The sequence below is a fragment of the Petaurus breviceps genome, unplaced genomic scaffold, assembly GCF_028583685.1.
Source record: "Petaurus breviceps papuanus isolate PSGF00001 unplaced genomic scaffold, PetGlider_PUasm1.0 90994, whole genome shotgun sequence".
NCBI lineage: Eukaryota > Metazoa > Chordata > Mammalia > Diprotodontia > Petauridae > Petaurus > Petaurus breviceps.
In genome coordinates, this window is record NW_027187393.1 from 6,582,388 (window position 1) to 6,602,696 (window position 20,309).

General features: G+C 43.1%; 1 protein-coding gene across 4 annotated transcripts in view; it reads left to right on the forward strand.

Moving 5' to 3' along the window:
- Positions 1 to 20,309, forward strand: part of ACSS2 (acyl-CoA synthetase short chain family member 2) — a 139,764-nt gene that overhangs the window by 100,431 nt on the left and 19,024 nt on the right. The window contains exons 2-3 of one of the 4 annotated variants that reach the window (XM_069077532.1): positions 10,328 to 10,563; positions 12,925 to 13,120. In XM_069077532.1, coding sequence (XP_068933633.1) covers positions 10,392 to 10,563; positions 12,925 to 13,120 — 368 coding nt within the window. In that variant the 5' untranslated portion in view covers positions 10,328 to 10,391. Of the gene's footprint in view, positions 1 to 10,267; positions 10,564 to 12,924; positions 13,121 to 20,309 lie in introns of those variants that run through there. The other 3 variants (XM_069077533.1, XM_069077534.1, XM_069077535.1) reach the window with 3 other exon arrangements.

Sequence of the window (20,309 nt, forward strand, 5' to 3'; positions counted from 1 at the left end):
TTGGGCAGGGGGAAAACCTGCTTTTGATGCCACAAGGAGGGTCACTGGTCCATGGAGTGCCCCTCCAGGGCACCCCCCCAGAGGGAGCCCCAGGAACCAACGTCTCTAGAACTGTGCCCATCTGACCAGGAGGGTCATTGGAGGAAGGATGGTCACTGAGGTAAAAGTGGTAGAGCCACCTCCCAGTACCCTTTCCTCCAGTCTTCTCAAGACTTGGAGTGAAGAGGAAGCATGGGGTTTGGCAGTGCTCCTACTTTCTCCATCTCTCACTGAACTCTGGGCAAGCATCGAGGCTGAAGGTAAGGTTTCCCACTTTATTATGGCTATGTTCTCTGTTCTAACCCATTGGTTCTACTCTCCCCTTGACCAGTTAGGTCAGGGGCATGGAAGGGGAAACTACAGGATGTCTCCAGACATACCCAGTCCCCTGCCTACATGAGGATCTGTTGTTTGAACACTCCTTCCTTATGCTCTCCTCTTATCCTGCCCTCTTATTGGGAAGGGACCTGTTGGTGAAATTGGGAAGCCAGTTTTCTCTAGTTAAGCCTCCCAGATTTCCCCATGTTCCCTCAGAAGTGTGGGAGATAGTTGAGTTAATAGTTGGGATCAGGAAATTCTTGGGTCAGCTACTTCTGCAATACCAGCATTTGTTTTTGACTCCTAGATCCTGAAGTGTCCCCCCCCCTTGTGGTCTATATCCAATTAAACCCAAGACCTGGGAGGGACACAATCATTAATTGCTACTCCTGGCCCTGACTCATTCTGTCTAGAATGAGGCCCAGACCACCAGGTGAAAGCTTTTGAGACTTTGATTCTGTGGCTGCTATTGCTTTCCATGTGCTAAATGTCCATGGAGCAATTGAGAAAGGAAAGGGATATCTGACAGCATTTTGGCCTTGCCATAGTCATCTTTAATTCCAACCAGGGAAATTGTTTTTCCTCTATTCTTTTTTAAATAATGATTTCATTTATTTCTATTTTTTGCTTTTGCTAGTGTGTCAAGTGCCTGAGGCCGGATTTGAACTCATGTCCTCCTGACTCCCAAGACCGGTGCTCTATTCACTGTGCCACTGAGTTCAAATCCGGCCTCAGACACTTAACACTTACTAGCCTTGTGACCTTGCGTAAGACACTCAATCCCAAATGCCTTGCCTTTTCCCCTCCAAAAAAAAAAAAAGAAGAAAAAATACACACTTTATCACTACTACTGCTAGAGAGAGAAATGAGAAGTAAGGACTGAACTGGGAAGAAGCATGACTGTGGTGCCAGTATTTGTTCTGTCTGTTTTGATGTTACTTTGCCAGATTCATCCTCTGGTGAAGGACAGTGCTGTTGTTGCAGAGGTGCTGGAACCTAGCTGTTGGTTCAGAAGCCCTGAAGGAGGCTTTTGTTGTATATTTACAGAAATCCTGGAGAAGAGTCTAGTTTTCAGGAGTCCTGAGACTGTTAGCCAGGCAGAGAGTGAATTGATGAGGATGCTGGTAATGCATATTGTGGTTTTGTTAAGCTTTGTCTTCCCAGGAACAGAAATTGCTGAGAATTTACCTCAGGTCAAGAAAAGACCTCTCCTTGGGTATTGAATGCTATGAAGATATCTAACCTTGTTGTAGCTTAGGGGTAGATGGCCTTTGTGCTCTCTACTTCCCCTTTGAGAGGGTGCTAGGTGGTTATGGATGGTATTGTAATTCAGTTGTGATCCAGGAGTGGAAAACTTGACTTTTAGAGAGAAGACTTTGTGATTGACTAAATGAATGTATTGCCCAGGGGTGGAATACTTGAACCTTGGTACTTTGTGATTGAATTGAGACCTTACTAAATGACTGAATTACCCTGCATTTTGATTTTCTGTAAATGTTTTGCCTTGACCTGTCTCTGAATAAAGGGAGTTTGCTTTGCTTATAATCTGAACCTGGAAGTTGCTTGTGATTAGTGTTATGAGAGGGTCTTGAGGACGAGTCTAAGGAGGATCTTTGATGGAACTGAGGTCAGACTCCAGGAATGGGATTAAAGGTGGGAAATAGCTGAAAGCTACCAGGAGATGACAGACAATGGAGGACTAGGCTAGTTTAAGGGTAACAGATTTGTGTATAGATATTTTGATAGGATCAAGGATAGAAAGTAACTGGACAATGGAGGGCTAGGCTAGGTTTTATTTATTTATTTTAAAATTAATTTGTTTATTTATTTTTAGTTGACAACATTTGGTTCCACAGTCCCTTGAATTTCAAATATTCCCCTTCCCCCATCCTGCCCCCCTTCTCCATCATGGTAGCATGCACTCAAATATAGGATCTACAAATATCTTCACATTAATCATTACTCAGGTTGTAAAGAAGGATTATAACGGATGGAATGATCAGTGGGAAAGAGGAAACAAAACAAAACAAGAAAAAGAAAGAGAGCAAGTAGTTTGCTTCAATCTGCATTCAGACTCCGTTTCTGTTTCTCTGGATGTGGATATCTCTTTCCATCATGAGTCTTTTGGAGCCGTCTTATAACCTTGCATTGCTGAGAGGAGCCCAGTCTATCAAAGTTAGTCATCACACATGCGATGTGTCTGTGATTGTGTACAGATTTCTCCTGGTTCTGCTCTTCTTGCTCAGCATCAGTTTATATAAGTCTCTCCAGGTTGTTATGAAGTCCGTCTGCTCCTCCTTTCTCATAGCACAATGATATTCCATTACATTCACGTACCACAACTTGTTCAGGCATTCCCCAATTGATGGGAATCCCCTTGATTTCCAATTCTTTGCCACCACAAAAAGAGCTGCTATAAATATTTTTGTACATACAGTTCCTGGGCTAGACTAGGTTAAGAGTAATAGGCATTTGGGGGCAACTAGGTGGTGCAGTGAATAGAGCACCGGCCTTGGAGTCAGGAGGACCTGAGTTCAAATATGGCCTCAGACACTTAACACAAAAACTAGACGTGTGACCTTGGGCAAGTCACTTAGCACAAATTGTCCTACCTTTCCCCCTCCAAAAAACAAAAACAAACAAAAAAGAGTAATAGGCATTTGGGCCTAGTAATAATGAAAGGCTTATGGCCTCAGGCAAATACCTCATCTAGTGGGAAGATTCAACTAGAATTCAAGAGGCTTCCATCACTACTGGCTAAAATGACAAATGCTGGAGGGGATGTAGAAAAGTAGAGCCACAAATGGAATGTGGGTGGAATTGGGAACTGGTTCAACTATTCTGGAGGGCAATTTGGAACTATGCCCTGTGAACCCCATGAGCCCCACAAACAGAGTCTGTTCTAAGAAAGAGAAAAACTAAATTAGGGTGCATGTGTCCATGGTTTAATTTCTCCCAAGCTGGCTTGATATGTATTACATGGGAATTACAGTGCAAAACTAGGCCCCACACTAAGAGGACCAGTTCAGAACTGGCTCAGTTTGGGGATACAGGTTATATGTCCTTCAAAGAGTAGGTGTTCCCAAGGGGTGTCAATCAACTCTGATAGATCAACATGCTGGGAGGTGGGCTATATCAAAATGAGGTCTTGCCTCAGTTCCCTTAATCTTGATCAAGGAGATATCAATTCCACATCACTTGTCTTGACAATAGGGAGGAATAAACATTTCCCCCAGATCTGTCTGGGTAACATAATGAGCAGGATTTGGATTAGATCTTAATGTCCTTCTGAAGGACTGAACTTTGAAAGAAAGGGGGATGGGGAAGCTCTGAGTTGCTAAGACAATGATTATTAAGAAACATCATTTTTCATAGCCCAAAGGCCTATAAGACCATGCATACCCTTTGACCAGCAATACTACTGCTAGTTCTGTACCCCAAAGAGATAAAAGAAAAAGGACTTATGTACAAAAAATATTTATAGCAGTTCTTTTGTGGTGGCAAAAAACTGGACAGATTCCAAGAGATGCCCATCAATTGAGGAATGGCTGAACAAGTGGTGGTATATAATTGTGATGGAATTCTAAGGTGCTCTAAGAAATGATGAGCAGGATGCTTTCAGAAAAAACTGGGAAGACTTATTTGGACTGACGCAAAGTGAAATGAGGAGAGCATCATTCATAGAAACAGTAAAATTGTAAGATGATCAAGTGTGAAAGAGTTAACTATTCTCAGTGTCTGGGGAGTGAAAACTTCTCAGAATGTATCTTAAAATTTGGTGTCAGTTTTAATTGTCGACTTCCCCCTTCATTTCTGCTGTCAATCAGCAGCAAGCCCTTTTAGGAGTTTTTTGACCCTTACCTAGCTTCAGTCCTTTCCTGCCTCCGTGGGCCCCTCCTTCCAGCCAGTGGGAGTCAGGCCCAGTCAGAGCTCACCCCAACCAATGGGAGAGAGGGACGATGGAGGAAAGATGACCCTGCTGTATTAGGGTTTAAAAACTCTGTTTGCTGTGCCTCCTCTCCTTGATCTATCATGGAGAGGACCACCCTCCTTCCCCCCGGGGAAGAGAATAAAATTTCCTGTTTTTATCCTGAGAAATCTCTGTTCTTGATTAAATTTTAAATGGGATTTTTCATCCCACACATCAGCAATACAGTGATCCAAGACAATCTTAAGACTTATGATAAAAATGCTATCTGCCTTCAGAGAAAGAATTAATGGAGTCTGATTGCAGATTGAAGCATATTTTTTTTTACTCTATTATTCTTTTTTTGTCTGAATTTTCTGCAACCTAATAAGAAAATGTTTTGTATGATTGCACATGTATAACATATCAAACTGCTTGCTATCTTAGGGAGAGGGAAGGGAGGGAGGAATAGAATTTGGAACTCAATTTTAAAAAGCAAATATTAAAAATGTTTGTTTTTACTATGGAAATGTTTTGTGTAACTACACATGTACAATCTATATTGAATTGCTTGTCTTCCCAGTGGGGGCGGGTGAGGAGGGAAGAAGGGAAAGAATCTGGAACTCAAAGTTTTAAAAACAAATGTTAAAAATTATTTTTTACATTCAATTGGGAAGTAAGATATACAGGCAATGGGGTATAGAAATCCATCTTGCCCTATAAGAAAGTAAGGGGGGGATGGGAGAGGATACAAGAGAGAACAGATTGGGGGAAAGGGGTAGTCAGTATGCTTGCTATCTTGGGGTGTGGGGAGAAAATTTGCAACTCAAAATCTTGTGGAAATGAATGTTGAAAACTGAAAAAATAAACAAATTTATAAAAAATGTTTGTTTACATGTAATTGAAAGAATAATAAAATAAAAATTAAATGCAAAAAAATGTGCCTGTTGATTGATTGTAGGCCTCATGAGATTCAACCAAAGCAAAGATTTAAAAACAAGAAATGAAGGGACAAATATGAAAATCAGTAAGACGACCCATATGGCATGGTTGGGACTGAGGAGGTATGGGCTCTGGGAGCCCCCCTCAAGCTCTCCTTGAGTCCTTGAGGTACAGGCTCTGGGAACCCCCTTGAACTCTGATTAAATCATCTCATTTGATGAGTCATTTGCATGAGGCAATAAGCCTTACATTGTGGCTGGGCCCAGACTACTAACTCTAGCCTAGCTACTAGCCTAGCCCTCTATTGTTCATCTGCTTCCCACCCTTGAGCCTATCAAAATATCAATCCACCCTTGAACTGGCCTAGCCCACCACGGTCTGTAGCCTCCAGCAACCTCCCACCCTTAATCACTCATTGACCTGATTTACTCCTCCTGAAGACCCTCCCCAAACTCCTCCCCTAGACAATCCCTAGATTCCTCCCACAACCTTCGGTATATAAGACCCTGTCTTGTCTTAATGTTTCTGAGCTGTGGAATGACCTAGCACAGACTTACTCTGTGTCTAATGCAAGTGAACTTTTAATAAGTTTTACTTTTGTTTGCCTGAGAAGACTTGAGTTGAATTCATTCAGCAGGACCTGGAGTGTTGGTATTTTGGGGTCTCCAGAGCAACCCTAACCCTCTTAGTGGGAAACCTTCAGGACCAGGTTGTAAAAAGTTTTAAATGCCAAAGAGAGTAGTTTATATTTTATCCTAGAAGTCAATAGGGAGATACTGGAGTTAAGGAGGAAAGTAATGTGGTCAGATCTGTTCTTTCAGGAAATCTCTTTGGCTTGTGTGTGGAGGATGGCTTACCTTGGGGAAAGAGGAGTCAAAAGAGATCAATTAGGAGGCTATGGTAAAAGTCCAGGTAAAAGGTAATGGGAGACTGAACTAGGGTGGTTGCTGTGTGATTGAAGAGAGGGGGTTAGATGAATGAGATGTTGTAGAAGTAGAAATGAAAAGATGCATTGTGACAGTAATAGAAGTCTCCAAGAGTGGTGAGTTTTGGGGAAAAGATTTGAGTTATATCAAGGTTAAGATGCCTGTGGGAAGTGTCCAATAGGCAGTTCCGTGATGTGGGGACTCTCCTGAGATTTTAATGCTTAGAAGAGAGACTTGAACTGGATCTACAGATTAGGAAGTCATCTGCATTGTGAGTATATTGAAATCTGTGGGAGATGAAGAGATCACCAAGTGAGAGTATAGATAAAAAAAGATGAGAACCTAGGTCAGAGTCTTGGGGTACCGCCTACAGCTGAGTAACTGTGGATAATGATCCACAGAGAAAACAGAAGAATTAGTTGAACCGGAAGGAGTAGGATTAAGAGAGAACAGTGCCACAAAACCCAGGGGGAGAAATCATTCAGCAGAGTATTTTTGGTCGAAAGTGAGAGAAGTCAAGAATGACAACTGAGAAAAGGCCCTAAGGTTACATTGAGATCATTGGTAACTTTGCAGAAAGCAGCTTCTGTTGAGTAGTAGGGTCAGAAACCAGATTGCAGAGAGTGACAACTAAGAGGAGAAGCAATGGATGCAAATGTACTTTTTATTATTTTATTTATTAAGTGCCTACCAGGCACAAAGCACTGGGGGTGTAGAGACAAAAACAAAATAGCTTCTGAACTAAAGATTGCACTCTGTTGGGGGATGCAACACCTAAACAGATAGGGAAACACATTGTTGAGGTTTAAGGTTTAGATTAGGGGTGCTCGAGACTCCAAAATATCAAGACACCCTGTCCTGCCCCATCTTGTCTCCATGTGGGAGAGGGCGCTATAGAATGACCTAACACAGACTTAACTCTGTCCAATACAAGCAAACTTTTAATAAACTTTACTTTTCTTTGGCTAAGAGAAGACTTGAGTTGAATTCATTCTGCAGGACTCAGTGTGGGTATTTTGGGGTCTCCAGAGCAACCCTAACTCTCTTTATGGGTAACCTCTTCATTATGGAAGTGAATGTTGAAAACTAAAAATAAATTAATTTAAAAAGAACAGATCCATTAAAATAGTGAAACAAAAAAGTTGAATCATAGGATTATAGATTTAGAATTTAACCAGTCTATTGATAAACAAGCATTTGAGTGCCAGAGATGGAAATACAGAAATATCCTGTTCTCCAGGAGGGCATTCTATAGGGAGACACAAGACATGTATTAGTATATATTAGTATATACATATTAGTATATATTAGTATTAGTATATATAAAGTAAGAATGCACAAGGGTAGGCTACCTAGGTGGTGCAGTGGATAGAGCACTGGTCCTGGAGTCAGGAGGACCTGAGTTCAAATTTGACCTCAGACATTTAGTAGCCATGTGACCCCAGGCAAGTCCCTTCACCTCATAATAATAGCAGCTATCTGCCAGGATGAACCTGAACAAGTCATTTAATCCCAATTACCTTTAAAAAAAGAGGGGATATACAAGGTAATTTTTTTGTAGTAGGCACTATCAGGCTATAAGTTTTGGGAAAGGCCTTATATAAGAAGTGCTGATTGACCTGAGCTTTGAAGAAAACTAGGGATTCTAAAAGGCAGATGTGAGGAGTGAATGCATCCAGGCATGGGGGTCAGCCTGGGCAAAGGTATGAATATAGACAGGAGATGAGTGTTTTGTGTGAAGAACAAAACAGGTTTAGCTGGACCCAAGAGTTCCTGAAGGCAAATAATAGAAAATATGTCAGGTTTCATCTGGCCCTGTCCCCTCATTTTGCAGATGAGAAAGATGAGACCCAGAAAAGTTCAGGTTACCTAGGTAGTGACAGTGCTTAAGATTTGAACTCAGGTTCTCTGACACCAGATACAATGCTTTTTCTCAAAAAAAAAAAAAAAAGGAAGGGGTAGAAGGAGGGAGAGAATTTGGAATAAGAAATAATTTTTTTTAAAGGACAGGGACCAGACCTATGCTTTTATGATTTAATTAGTAGGGACCTCCTTGGTAAGAAACCCCCCTTTACACATTACAGATATGCACCTTCTGAGCTTAGATTGTTGCTTAGAGCATGGAGCAATGACTTGCTTAGTATCACACAGCCAATTTATATTAGAAGTGAGATTTGAATCTGTCTTCCTGGCTTTGAGGGTAGCTGCCATGCTGCCTCAATAATGGTAGGAATAATCTAACTCATTATAGCAAGTCTTTTAATTCCAAGGGCTAATGTCCTTTCCACTACAAGATGAATCTAGTCTCCAAAACCAATTCTGGATACCAAAGTGAAAAACTTGAACCTTAGTTCTGTCACTCAGCTGTTAAGTGATTTTCTCACTTATGATTCAGTGGTGATATTTTGAAAAACATTTTTAATTAATGGGTAGATCAGAAAAGACTTTGCCTATGAGGTTTCAATTAAGCTGGACCTTGAGGGAAGCTATGGAAGTGAAAGTAAGGAGGGAGTGAATTCTGGACATGGAGGAAAGTCCAGTGACATTTGTAGAGATAGGAAATGGAATTTTCTTTCAATTTTATTTTAAATTCCAAATTCTCGCCCTTCCTCCACCCTCTCCAAAAGGCAAGAAATACAATAACCATTATAAATATGATATCAATCAAAAATATTTCTACATTAGCCATGTTCACACACAAATACACACAAAATAAAAACAAAAAAAAGGAGAAAAAATATTCTGTTTGCCAATTTGAGTCCATCAGTTCTCTATCTGAAGGTATATAGCATTTTTCATTTCCTATCAGTTGGTAAGGCAGTTTAACAGGCCAGTTTTACTTGAATACAAAGTGCAAGAAGGGGGTTAATATGAAATAATGGAATATTTTTGAGTCAGATGATAGAAGACTTTAAATGATGGGCCAAGGAATTTACAGTATTTTATTCTAGAAGCAATAGGGAGCCACTAAAGGTTTTGGGGCTGGAGGTGACATAGTCAGATCTGTGCCAGAGGAAGATGATTTGGTCATCTGTATGGAGTTCAGGTCAAAGTAGGGGCAGCGTTGGAAGTGGAGACATCAATTAGGAAGGAAGTACGATAGTCTCGGTGATAGGCAATGAGGTTCTAAACCAGGCTATAGCTTGTGTGAACCGAGAGGAGACATTAAAAGAATATAGGGGTAGGAATCAGCAGGGCTTCTAAACTAAATGGATATGGAAATAAAGGAAAGGGAAGAGTCAATGATGCAAGTCAAGTTTGCACATTGTGGTGATAGGAAATATGATGGTGACAAGAATAAGGAAGTTTGGGTTTGGGGTGTTTGAAGGCAAAAATAACGAGTTCTGTTTTGTATATGCTGTATGTGAGATGCTGATTTTAGTCCCAGTTAGTAACTCACTGAGTGATTTTAGACATTCCTCCCCTCACCTTTCTGAGCATCAGTTTCTCCATTTGTAAAACGAAGACAGATGATCTCTAATCCTCTTCCCAGATATTACAGTTTATGAGTCTATGACAGGGAGTAAATTGGATAGGTAGGTTTGAGGAGGTAAGGGCTTGGGGGAGGGGTGTAGGGTCGAGGGCATCTGTCTCTCAGGTAGGGGTTATTTCAGTCCTGAATTTTGAAGGTTTGTTTCTGGGCTGATGTCTATCTCCGGAGTGGTGGTGAACTCTGTCCCAGGGGTTGGAGTTGCATTCTTAACCCCAGGCTTAAGGGGTCACTTTTGGAGGTTGAAGGTGGTGGTGCGGGCTATGTCTATTTGAGGTTGGAGGAGGTTCCATTTACAGAGCCTGGAAGAGGGCGTTAGTGGTTATTTGTTTCCAGGACCTGTTGGGAGTAGTCTCTGAGCTGCAGGATGGTCAGATCCTACTAGCCTGGGACCCCTCTTCCCCGCCTCCATCAAATCGGGTGACAATCACCTCTTTCAGCGTTATTGAGGGAGCTGAAGATCCGCCCATTGGTAGCCCCGACCAGGCCCCGCCTACATGACCTGGCCTCGCCCCTTTCCTCTCCCTCTAACCTATCTCCTTCCTTCTCTTTCCCATTTGGGCTCCACCCTGTCATGGCCCCGCCCCACCCCTCGTCAACGCAGCCCCGCCCCTGGAAAGGCCACTCCCCTTCCTGTTTTGCCCCGCCCCCAACCTGACGGGAGGGGCTGTTTTCCCCTTAAGCTGGGTAGGGTGAGGTAGTAGCAGTGACGAGCGAGAGGGTGCCGGGGCGGCTGGGCAGTGACAGAGACGGGTTGGGGCTAGGCGAGATGGGGCTGCCTGAGGAAAGGAGCGGTACTGGGAATGGGAGTGGCAGCGGCAGTGGGAGGAAGGAGCGGACGCGGAGCTGGTCCCCGCCACCGGAGCTCAGCCGCACCGCGCACGTTCCTTCCATGGCGCGCTACCGGGAGCTGCACGGGCGTTCGGTGCTCGAGCCTCGGGGTGAGTGTGCCCTCTGCGCCTGCGCCTCGGCGCCCCAGAGGGTGACTGGGGGGGTGTTCTGGGAGCGGGGAGACGCGGAGAGGGGGACTGTAAGGGAAGGAGAAAGGAGGGGAGCTGTGTGGAGGGGGTTCTGTGGTGGGGAGGGGGGGAAGATCATTATTCGGGAGTCAGAACAGACGATTGGAGGGAGTTGGTGGGAAGGAAGTCTAGGTGACTGGGGATACCCCAGTGGAGGTGATAGAAGAAGTTTGATTTGGAGGGTGAAGGAGGGAAAAGAAAATTTTCCAAGGTGGGATGTCAAGGGGACGAGAATTAGGAAGGGTCAGAAAGGGTGAGAGATGGAAGGGAAAGGATGGAGGGTTCTGCCCCACCTGAGTTTGAGGGGGTTTCTCTTTCTTAGCTCTTCCTCCTCACCCCAAGCATTCTCTTACTTTCCTGATCCCCCGGTCTTTTCAGATTGTCTTGCTTACTTACTTACCTGTCTATGCTTGGTGTGTTGCCAGTGAAAGTAAGCTGCTTGAGGGCAAGGACCGATTGTTGTTTTTCTTTGTCACTGCTTCCCTCCTAAAGTGCCTGTACATAGTAGATAATAAGTGTATCTTGAATTGAATTAGGAGTTAGGAAACCTAAATTCTAATCTTTAAGATCGCAGGGAAGTAATTTCTTTGAACTTCATTTTCCTTATTTATAAAAGGAGTTGAGCTAAATGATCTCTTAAGTTTCCTCCCAGTTCTATGGTCTACCTCTCTCCTTTCCCATTTTAGCTTCCTTCCCTACTTCGTCAGTTCTTTAATTTCCAACTTCTTTTTGGGAGTTTCTGCCTCTCAGGCTTAACCTCCTCTACAGTTGAATTTACTAATCTCCCTTACCCAACTTGTTCCTCCTGACTGACTTTTCTGTGGCTATTAGTGATGTTATCTCCCCAAGTCTTGAAAACTTTCATCATTGAAAGTCATATTTGACTGCTCCCTCTCTTGGTGATGCACATCCAGTCACAAGTCCTGTTTATTCTTCCTTCAAAATGTGTTTCGAATTTCCCTTCCTTTCTGTTACTACTGCCAACATCCTGATTCAGATCCCTGTTGCCTCTCTCCTGGACTGTGGCAATAGTCTCCTAACTTCCCGCCTCCAGTCTCTCCACCCTGCTATCCATCTTATACTTTCTGCCAGTTTAATCTTCCTTATAAGCAGCTATGATTAAGTCACTTCCCTGTTCAGAAATGTTCTGTCTCCCAAGCTTAAACTGGCATTCAAGCCAATCTTCTCAGTGTCTCATATGCTGTGCTTATTCCTGTCTCCGTACCTTTGTACATGTCACATTTACAGTGGTTGCCATTACTTCTGTTCCCTTTATGAACCTGTTCACACTTCCTTTTACTGCTCTAGACCATACCATCTTTTATTTGCCTCTTTCAGGAAGCCTTTCTTGACATCCAAAGTCCACACTGATTTAATGATGATAATAATCAATAGTGCCCATTCTCGTAGTGTTTTATGGTTTACAAATTGATTTATATACATGATTTCATTGGAATCTCACAACAGCCCTGTGAAGTAGAACGTTATCCTCATTATATAGACATGGAAATTGAATCTCTAGAGAGGTGGAATGGCTTATCCCAGGTCCTTAGTTAGAAAGAGCTGCCTAGGGACCACATCCCATTTCCTAGTACTCTCTGCTGCCCCCTGATTTCCCCTCACTGAAGTCCTACAGCATTTACAATCTGTATTAAACAGTCTAGCTCTTGATGCTTTTTCTGTCTTGTGACAAAGGCAGTAGGAGTTCAGAGAAGAGAGAGCTCTATAGGGGCTCAGAGAAAGCTGGATTTGAGCTAAGCCTTGAACTGTAAAGAGGCAGTGTGTCTCAGTGGATAGAAAACTGGCCTTGAAACCAAGAAGAGGGGTTCAAGACCTGTCTCAGACACAAACTGGCTGTGTAATCCTGGGCAGGTTACCAACCTTTCAATGCTCTAGGCAGCTCCTTAAGACTGTAAGTTAGAAAGGGGATGAGGACTTACAGAGGAAGAGGGAGTTCTCCCCACTTAGGAGTTATCTATAACAAATAAAACCACAGGGTCCAGTCCCTTATTTCTATTTCCTTGTGGGACAGGGGAAGAAAGGGAGAGGAAGTTTTAGAAAGGGAACAGTAGGAGCTAATAGGTGAAATTAGGGTTTAGTGTGTGCAGGGAATAGGGAGGAACTCAGTGCCAGTTGCAGTTTATGGAGATGAAAGAGGGTAGATGGGATCAGACTAGAAAGGAGATGTTTGGACTTGGTCCCTAGGCAGTTGGATGTGATTAAAAAAAAAAATAAGGATTTCTGGGAAGCTGAGTAATAACCTGGCTTTCTTTTTCTATACAGAGTTTTGGGGAGATATTGCTAAGGAATTTTACTGGAAGACCCCATGCTCTGGCCCCTTCCTTCAGTATAATTTTGATGTGACTAAAGGGAAGATCTTCATTGAATGGATGAAGGGAGCAACTACCAACATCTGCTACAATGTGCTAGACCGAAATGTTAATGAGAAGAAACTTGGAGACCGAGTGGCCTTTTTCTGGTAAAAACATCCAGTTCCTAGTCCCTGGGAATAGCCCCCTAGGCAACATGAGCCAGAATAAAGGCTAGGGTGGAGAGTGGGAGAGGGCAGCTCTGGCTTCTCTCTTATTCATGCATGTGCTTGGGGACCAGGTTGTCTCTGTTCTTCCCTCCTGTCATCTGCTCCCATCCCCACTGGAGATTCTCTAGTCTCACTGCCCCTTGGTGGGTGTTATGAATTTGAACGTGGATAGGACGTTGGTAATATTGGTAATATTGTATTCTGGGGTTTTTTCTGCCTCCTTCAGCAGGTGCCCTAGGAAAGTACTGGAGGTTAGGGTGAGTAACAGTCCTGGTTACTTACTCTTATGTAATATGGTGTTCTGGAAAGAGCCCTGGCAGGCCACCAGGAAACTTGAGTTCTAGTGACTTTAGGTCAGTCACTTAAACTCTCTGGGCCTGAATTTCCTTATTTTTAAAATGGGGATAATACCTTCTTTGACTGTCCCAAGGCTCTGATCTTTGTGAGAATCACAAAAGGCATAACACTGTATTTAGAATCAGAGGACTTCTTTTCAAATCCTCTGCCACTTACTCATAACCTTTGTAACCATGGGTAAGTCACTTTACCCCTCTGAGCTTCAGTTCCTTATCTGTAAAATAAGAACTTTGAATTAGATAATCTTTAAGGTCCTTTCCAGCCCTAAGTCTATGGTGCTATGAAATGAGATTGTGGCCATGAAAACGCTTTGAAAAGTTATTAGTACTCTTGAAGTATGATGGGCTGTTATGCTTATCTTATATTTATTATTATTCCAATTTTGTCTTCAGCACCACTCAACTGTCTTCCCTTGGTCACTGCTCAGCTTCTAGCTTTCAGTGCTTTACTATGGGCTCAGGCTACCTCCTGAGCATGTTGGAGATATCATAGACCATTAAAGGCCAGCCAGGAATGAACATTTAACTACCAGGACCCAGGAGACTCTACTTGGGCATTCTTTCTGGGTACTTCATAGTGCTATATAAGTATTAGCTGCTATTATTGTTACTTGGCTGGAGCCCTGAAATTTTGTGTCTGAAGCCCTGTGTCCACCCTCTGGGTTAGGTACTATATGGAGTCAGACTAGAAGAACAGAGTTATTTATTCACAGGGCAAGAGAATATCTAAAAGGCAGGAAGGCAGATGGGAAGAGACCACACTTCAGTTACTCAGTCAGTAAATAACCTTATTGAACTTATTGTGTGCCCAGCTCTAGACTTAGCTGTATCATGGTGGAGAGGAAGACGACCTGGTTATTTCTCCTAAGTGTCTCACAGTCTAATTGGGGAAATGAAACTGCCACAGGAAACAAATTTGAGAGAACAATTAAATGCTATTTCAGAGAAAGGAGGTGATCAGGGAAGGTTTCATAGAACAAAAAGGGTTTGAGCTGGGCCTCAAAGAATATGTAGAATTTAGGTGGTAGGACAGAACGTGTCTTCCAGACAAGAGGATTTGTGTGAGCTAAGATTGAGAGGCCATAATGACTATGGGGTAATGTGGGGTATTAGGACACTGGTCTGGATACATGAAGGAGAGCAGTTGTTGGTTAGACTGGTAGTTATCTAGATGGTAGAAGCTTAAGAAATCTGGAAATTATCCATGAGCAGCTGAAGGATTTGGGGGCAAAGGAATGACAGTCAGACTTGTTCATTAGGAAAATTAATCTGGCAGCCTGTACAGGAGGGATTGAGGAAGGCAAAGAGAGCAGTTAGATTCTTGCAGTAGTCCATGAAATGGGTAATGAGGTCTAGTTTAGAGTGGAAATAGTAAGCATGGAGAAATGGGGATGGATTTGAGAGATTTTACAAAATAGGCTTAAAGGGCCATGACAAATCTGCATCTAGAACTATTAGTTTTGAAAAGGTATTAATTTCTTTGATCCCAGAATCTCATGTTCCCCTTCCCGCCCCCCCACACCCAAACTAGTCAGTAACCCTAACCAGTAACTCTTTGTAGCTATTAGGCTTCAGAAGTAGGACTGTGTGTGTGTGTGTGTGTGTGTGTGTGTGTGTGTGTGTGTGTGTTTGTTGGAAGTAGGTAGGAAGGGAGGAGACAATTGAGGCATTTGGGGACTGGGGTGGGGGTCTGAGGATGGGTCAGTATTAGAGGAATAGAGCTGAGTTTTGAGAGATGGATAAGGGACCATCTTTTAGTGGTTTCTGTATCACTGCCTTTGACTTCATGGCCTTAGATGTCTGGGGGAAGCCCCTAATCTAAAGTCCTACTTGCCACTTCTTGTGGGCCACCCCTCTGCCCTTACTCTCAGTGGTCTGCTACTGTCCCTAATCTGTGCAGCCATTGCCATTAGTCAGGGAATCTGATATTACAGCAGGATAGTGGATGGGGCTAAAAGCCTATTGAAAGGTCTTCCTTCCCTGGCTGGACAAGGTCAGCTGAAATCACTTTTCTTCCTTTTGCCAGCTCCTGGACCTATTTCAAACCTACCCTTTGAAACTAGAGATGCTGAGGAACTAATGACCTTATGGGTAACCTTGAAGGCTCTGATTCCTGCTTATTCTGACCTTAAGCACCAGAGGACTGAACTCCTCCAGATGTCCCTGAGCTTTGGTTTTCAGAGTGTGAGATTTAGGATCCTAGGTAGGATGGGGAGGTGTGGAAAAAACCCACAAAGAAGAAAGAAGCAAGTTTTGGTCATGATAGGAAAATCAGGTTCTCAGAGGGGGGATTTTCCACATATCAGGGGTATATCTAAGTCCATGTAAGTATCTGTGTGTGTTTAGATTAGGGAGAGTGTGGATGTGCTCCTTGTGTCTGTGTTCTAGGGCTATGTGTGTAGACGGGCAGAGACAGACAGACACACTTTGTCTTGGCCCAGTGTCCATGGCATCTCTAGACAAAGAACTGCTAACCCTAAAGGCACAGGACCTTGACTCAAAAAGTGCATCCTTTTCCAGTATTGCCTTTCCAAGATGCCACAGTTTCCTCAATTGCCCTGGCTTTATCATTTATCTACTTTTGCTACCAAAGGATGGGGTCCCAGATTTGAGAGAAAGGGAAGGGGTTTTCCTCACTGTCCCAGCATTATTCTTCTTTTTCCTGGTTCTGTATCTAATGGGTTTACCCTTGTCACTGTCATTCAGCCTGATTGCCTTTTGTAGGTGTTAACTTTCTCCCTGCTTGGTGGATCCTTGATATTTTTAGAACCTACCCCTGAGGAGGCAAGACTTAGTGAAGTGGGTAGGCTGTGGGTAGTTATATCCATGTCCTGTGGCCATGCTGAATGGCTTCGTCTTCTGGGTGTCATCAATTCCATAAACATTTGAGAATGATTAGAGTGATCTCTGGCAAGCCCCTTTGCCTCTTTAGGCCTCATTTTCTTCTGCCATACAATGAGGGAGTTGGGCAAAATCCTTTCTAGCTCTGACATCCAATGGTTCTATGATGCTGTCTTGCTAGGAGGAAGGAAGTGGTTTTTAGGAGTTCTTTTGCAACCTTTGGGGAGCTGTGTGAGAAGAGTCACATCTCCCTTTCCAGTCTTCCTAGACTCAAGTAGGAATTGCAGTTAACAGATGATGAAGTTAAAGAGAGGTAGCAAACTTCACAGGGTGGTAGTACACTGGGGGTCACTTCAGGTCCCAGGGTCTGAGCCTTAGCTCAGGAGGCTCTGTAATTTGATCTTATCCATCCTCTTAAAGGTGATCAGGCTACAGAAACCTGCTTCCCATTAATCACACACAAACCAGAGATTGATTCACCAGATGCCAATGTATTAATTTACAATAGGAATATTCCTGGCTCCAGAAATGTTCTTACCTGTCTATAGGGTGTTCTCCCTTCAGTGCGGAGGTCTGTCTACTCAGAAAACTCAGTTTGTCAGAAGGTTTCATTGGTAAACACAGAATCAGAGCAGAAGGAAATTGAATGCTATTAAGGAATGTTTCTTAATCTAGAATAGCTTGGTAAAGTTTCTCTAGCCATAAGGATATTTCTGACTAAAGAAGTTGGGTGTCATCTAGAATCAGAGTAACTTTTCCCCAGGGCAGTGTAGACACTTTCTTCTTCTTGGGTTCACCAGGCACCATGCAGACCAATATCTTCTGCTATAACAACCTTAGCTCATGAGGGACAAATTATAACAAATTAGGTGATAGCTTTTTTGACTGAAGTCAGGAGACATTTGTCTCAACCAGAACCCATTTACAAACCAATCATTGCCTTACTGACTTCTTCTCCATTCTGTCTTCTTCTTAGGGCCCATTTCATTGAGAGGGGTTTTCTTGTTTGGTTCCCCAGTTCTAGGAGTAGCCCCTACCTGCATGTTTCTGTGGTGTGACTGAACAGGCATTGAGGCGACATATTTGGATGGATGCCAGGGGGAAATGTCACATTCCTTTCACTGAGGCTGGGTTTCCCCTGACTCCCTAACTGCCCTCCAAGATGTCTCAGAATATTAGCCACTGAGCTGGAGATGTGCTATCCTTCTCCACGTGTGTTTTGGGAGAGACTGGCCACATGTGCCTCCTGCAAGAAGAGGTAAAATTGTCCTCGTACTTCTCTCCCAGAGTTCCCTATCATAGGATGTTAATGCTGGGAAAGCACAGACCTCAGAGGTTGTCTAATCCAACGCCTACCCAATGCACAAGTCCTCCTTACAACATAGTAATAGTAAATGACATTTATATAGTACTTAAAAGTCAGTGAAGTGCTTTCCTCCCAACAGTCTTGGAGCTAGGTGCTACAGGAATTAACCTCATTTTATAGCCTTTTATAGGAGAAACTAAGAAACTTAAATGATTTGCAAAGCATCCCATACCTATTCAGTATTGGAGGCAAGATTGGAGTCACTGTCGTCCTGACTCTAGAGTCATCCGTCCAACCACTGGGTGACCGACCACCCATCCAGCCTCTCTGCTTGATGATTTCCAGGGATGGGGAATACACTACCTTGTTAGGCAACCAGTCTTATTGATGAAAGGCTCAAATTCTTGGAAAATCCTTCTTTATATTAGACTGAGATCTGCCTCTCTGTAACTTAGCCTCAGAATTAGCACCTAATTCTAATTCTGTCCTCTGAAGAATAATTATGGCTCCCCTCTTCGTGACAGTCCTTCAGTTATTTTTTTATTCACTCATGCATTTATTAAGCACTTACTGTGTGCAAAGCATTGTGCTAGGCAGTAGGGAATTCAAAGGCAAAAATGAAGAGCTCTCTGCCCTTGACCTTATCATCTGCTTGGTGGCTACAGCATGTATGCAGAGAAGTAAACACAAGTTATTTGCAATGTATTGTTTTAGGGGAGGAGAGCACTAATAATTAGAGACTCAGGAGAGTCCGTTCATAAGAGGAGAACTTGTACGGAGTCTTCAGGAGAAGATCCCATGCCTGGGGGACTCCCTGTCTGAGGGTAGAGGCAGGAGCAAGTAATAGGCTAGGTTAGCTAGAGCACCGAATGTATGAGGAGGTATAATGTGAAAAAAAACCTTAAAAGGGTAGACTGGAGCCTGCCTTAGTCTTTCTGAGGAAGGAATTGGGGCCCTGAAAAGAGCAGTGACCTGTTAGAGATCACATAGTGAATTTGTAGCAGAGCTAGGAAGGAAACCCACTTAGCCCAGCTTCCCATCCAAGCGTTTTTTTGCTCCACCATAGTGCCGTGATCAAAGCAGAGTTTTGACCTGCAGGCCTGAGTTTAACTTGGGAAAGGGATATTTGGTGCCGGGGTATTGTGTTTTTCCTTGCATCACAGCAGGTGAAGGGGGTGGGGTTCTTCCCCTGGTACTGCTGCTTCCCTGTTCCCTTGTTCCAGCTGTCAACTGAGCATTGCCAGTCTCTGTGAAGAAAGAAATTGGATCCTTCTCAGAGCCTCAGGTTGCTGTTTTCAGAGTGTCCTTTTCACATTAATACTACTGGGAGAGCCCTTGGAGATCATCTCATCTGACCCCCACATTTTGCAGATGAGGAAATAGTCTCAGAGAGGCTAAATGACTTGTATAGGATCACACACAAGTTTGCTGGTTTCTGCCATTAAGTAGCTGTATGCTTTGTTCCAGTCCTGCCTCCCAAGATTTATGACCCTGGGGAACTGGATTTATTTGGAACTGGAGAGGCCCTCAGAGGTCATCTAGTATCACCTCCATATTTTGCAGTTGAGTAAACTGAGGCCCAGAGAGGATAAGTGATGTGGCCAAAGTCTTATAAGTAGCAAGGAGTAGAGCCCAGGCTCTTTGGATCCAGTGCTCTTTCCATTATACTACACATTTAACATGTGTGGCCTTTGGGAAGTCATTTCCCCTTTCTGTGTCTCAGGTTACCCATCTGCAAAAGGAAGGTATTGGATAGATAGGATCAGCTATCTTTAAAATCCTTTCAGTTGCAACATCCCATGGCTCTGTAGTAAGTCAGGTTTATGTCCATAGCACAGAGAGTAGGTTATGCATCTAGCCTTACACTTTCTTTCTCACTGGCTTCTTGACTACGTCTCTTTCCCATCCTTTACAGTCCCTTCTCTAGCCATCCAGTCCTTTTGTCAAGCTCCCATGGAAAGAATTCCTGTCCATAATTGTCTTCCCTTTACTTTGCTTCCTCTGTGTTCTCTTCCCCTTTCCTCCAACCTCAGATAGCTGGTGTTTGACCGTGGCTGACAATGTATACAGTAATTTGACCTAAGAGATCCCCCCTTCTGTGAGAAAGGAAATAGATCTATTTTCTCTTTTTTGACTCTAGATTTTTTTTTCCCCTATTACAAGGAATTAAGCATCCTTTTGGTGATTTTTTTCATATACATTGTTAGTCGTGTAAATTGTTCTCTTGGTTCTGTTTATTTCACTCAGCATCCCTGAATCCCATTTATAATAATACCCCTAAGGAGTTATCTAGATTCTGTTTTAATTCCTCTAGTAATAAAAACTTCATTACCCCAGGAAGTACGTCATTATTGCAGTGTCCTGATTATGGGGAAGTTCTTCCTTATATTAAGCTGATAGCTGCCTTACTATAACTCTAACCCATGTGTTCCTTTCTATGAAACCACACAGAATAAGCCCAGTTATTCTTTAGTGTGACAAATAGTTGAGCACAGTAAGCATATTCCTTCTAAATTTTTTTTATTTTTTTAATTTTTTTGCTTTTTTGCAGGGGGCAATTAGGGTTGAGTGACTTGCCCAAGGTCACGTGGCTAGTGTTATGTGTCTTAAGTTGGATTTGAACTCA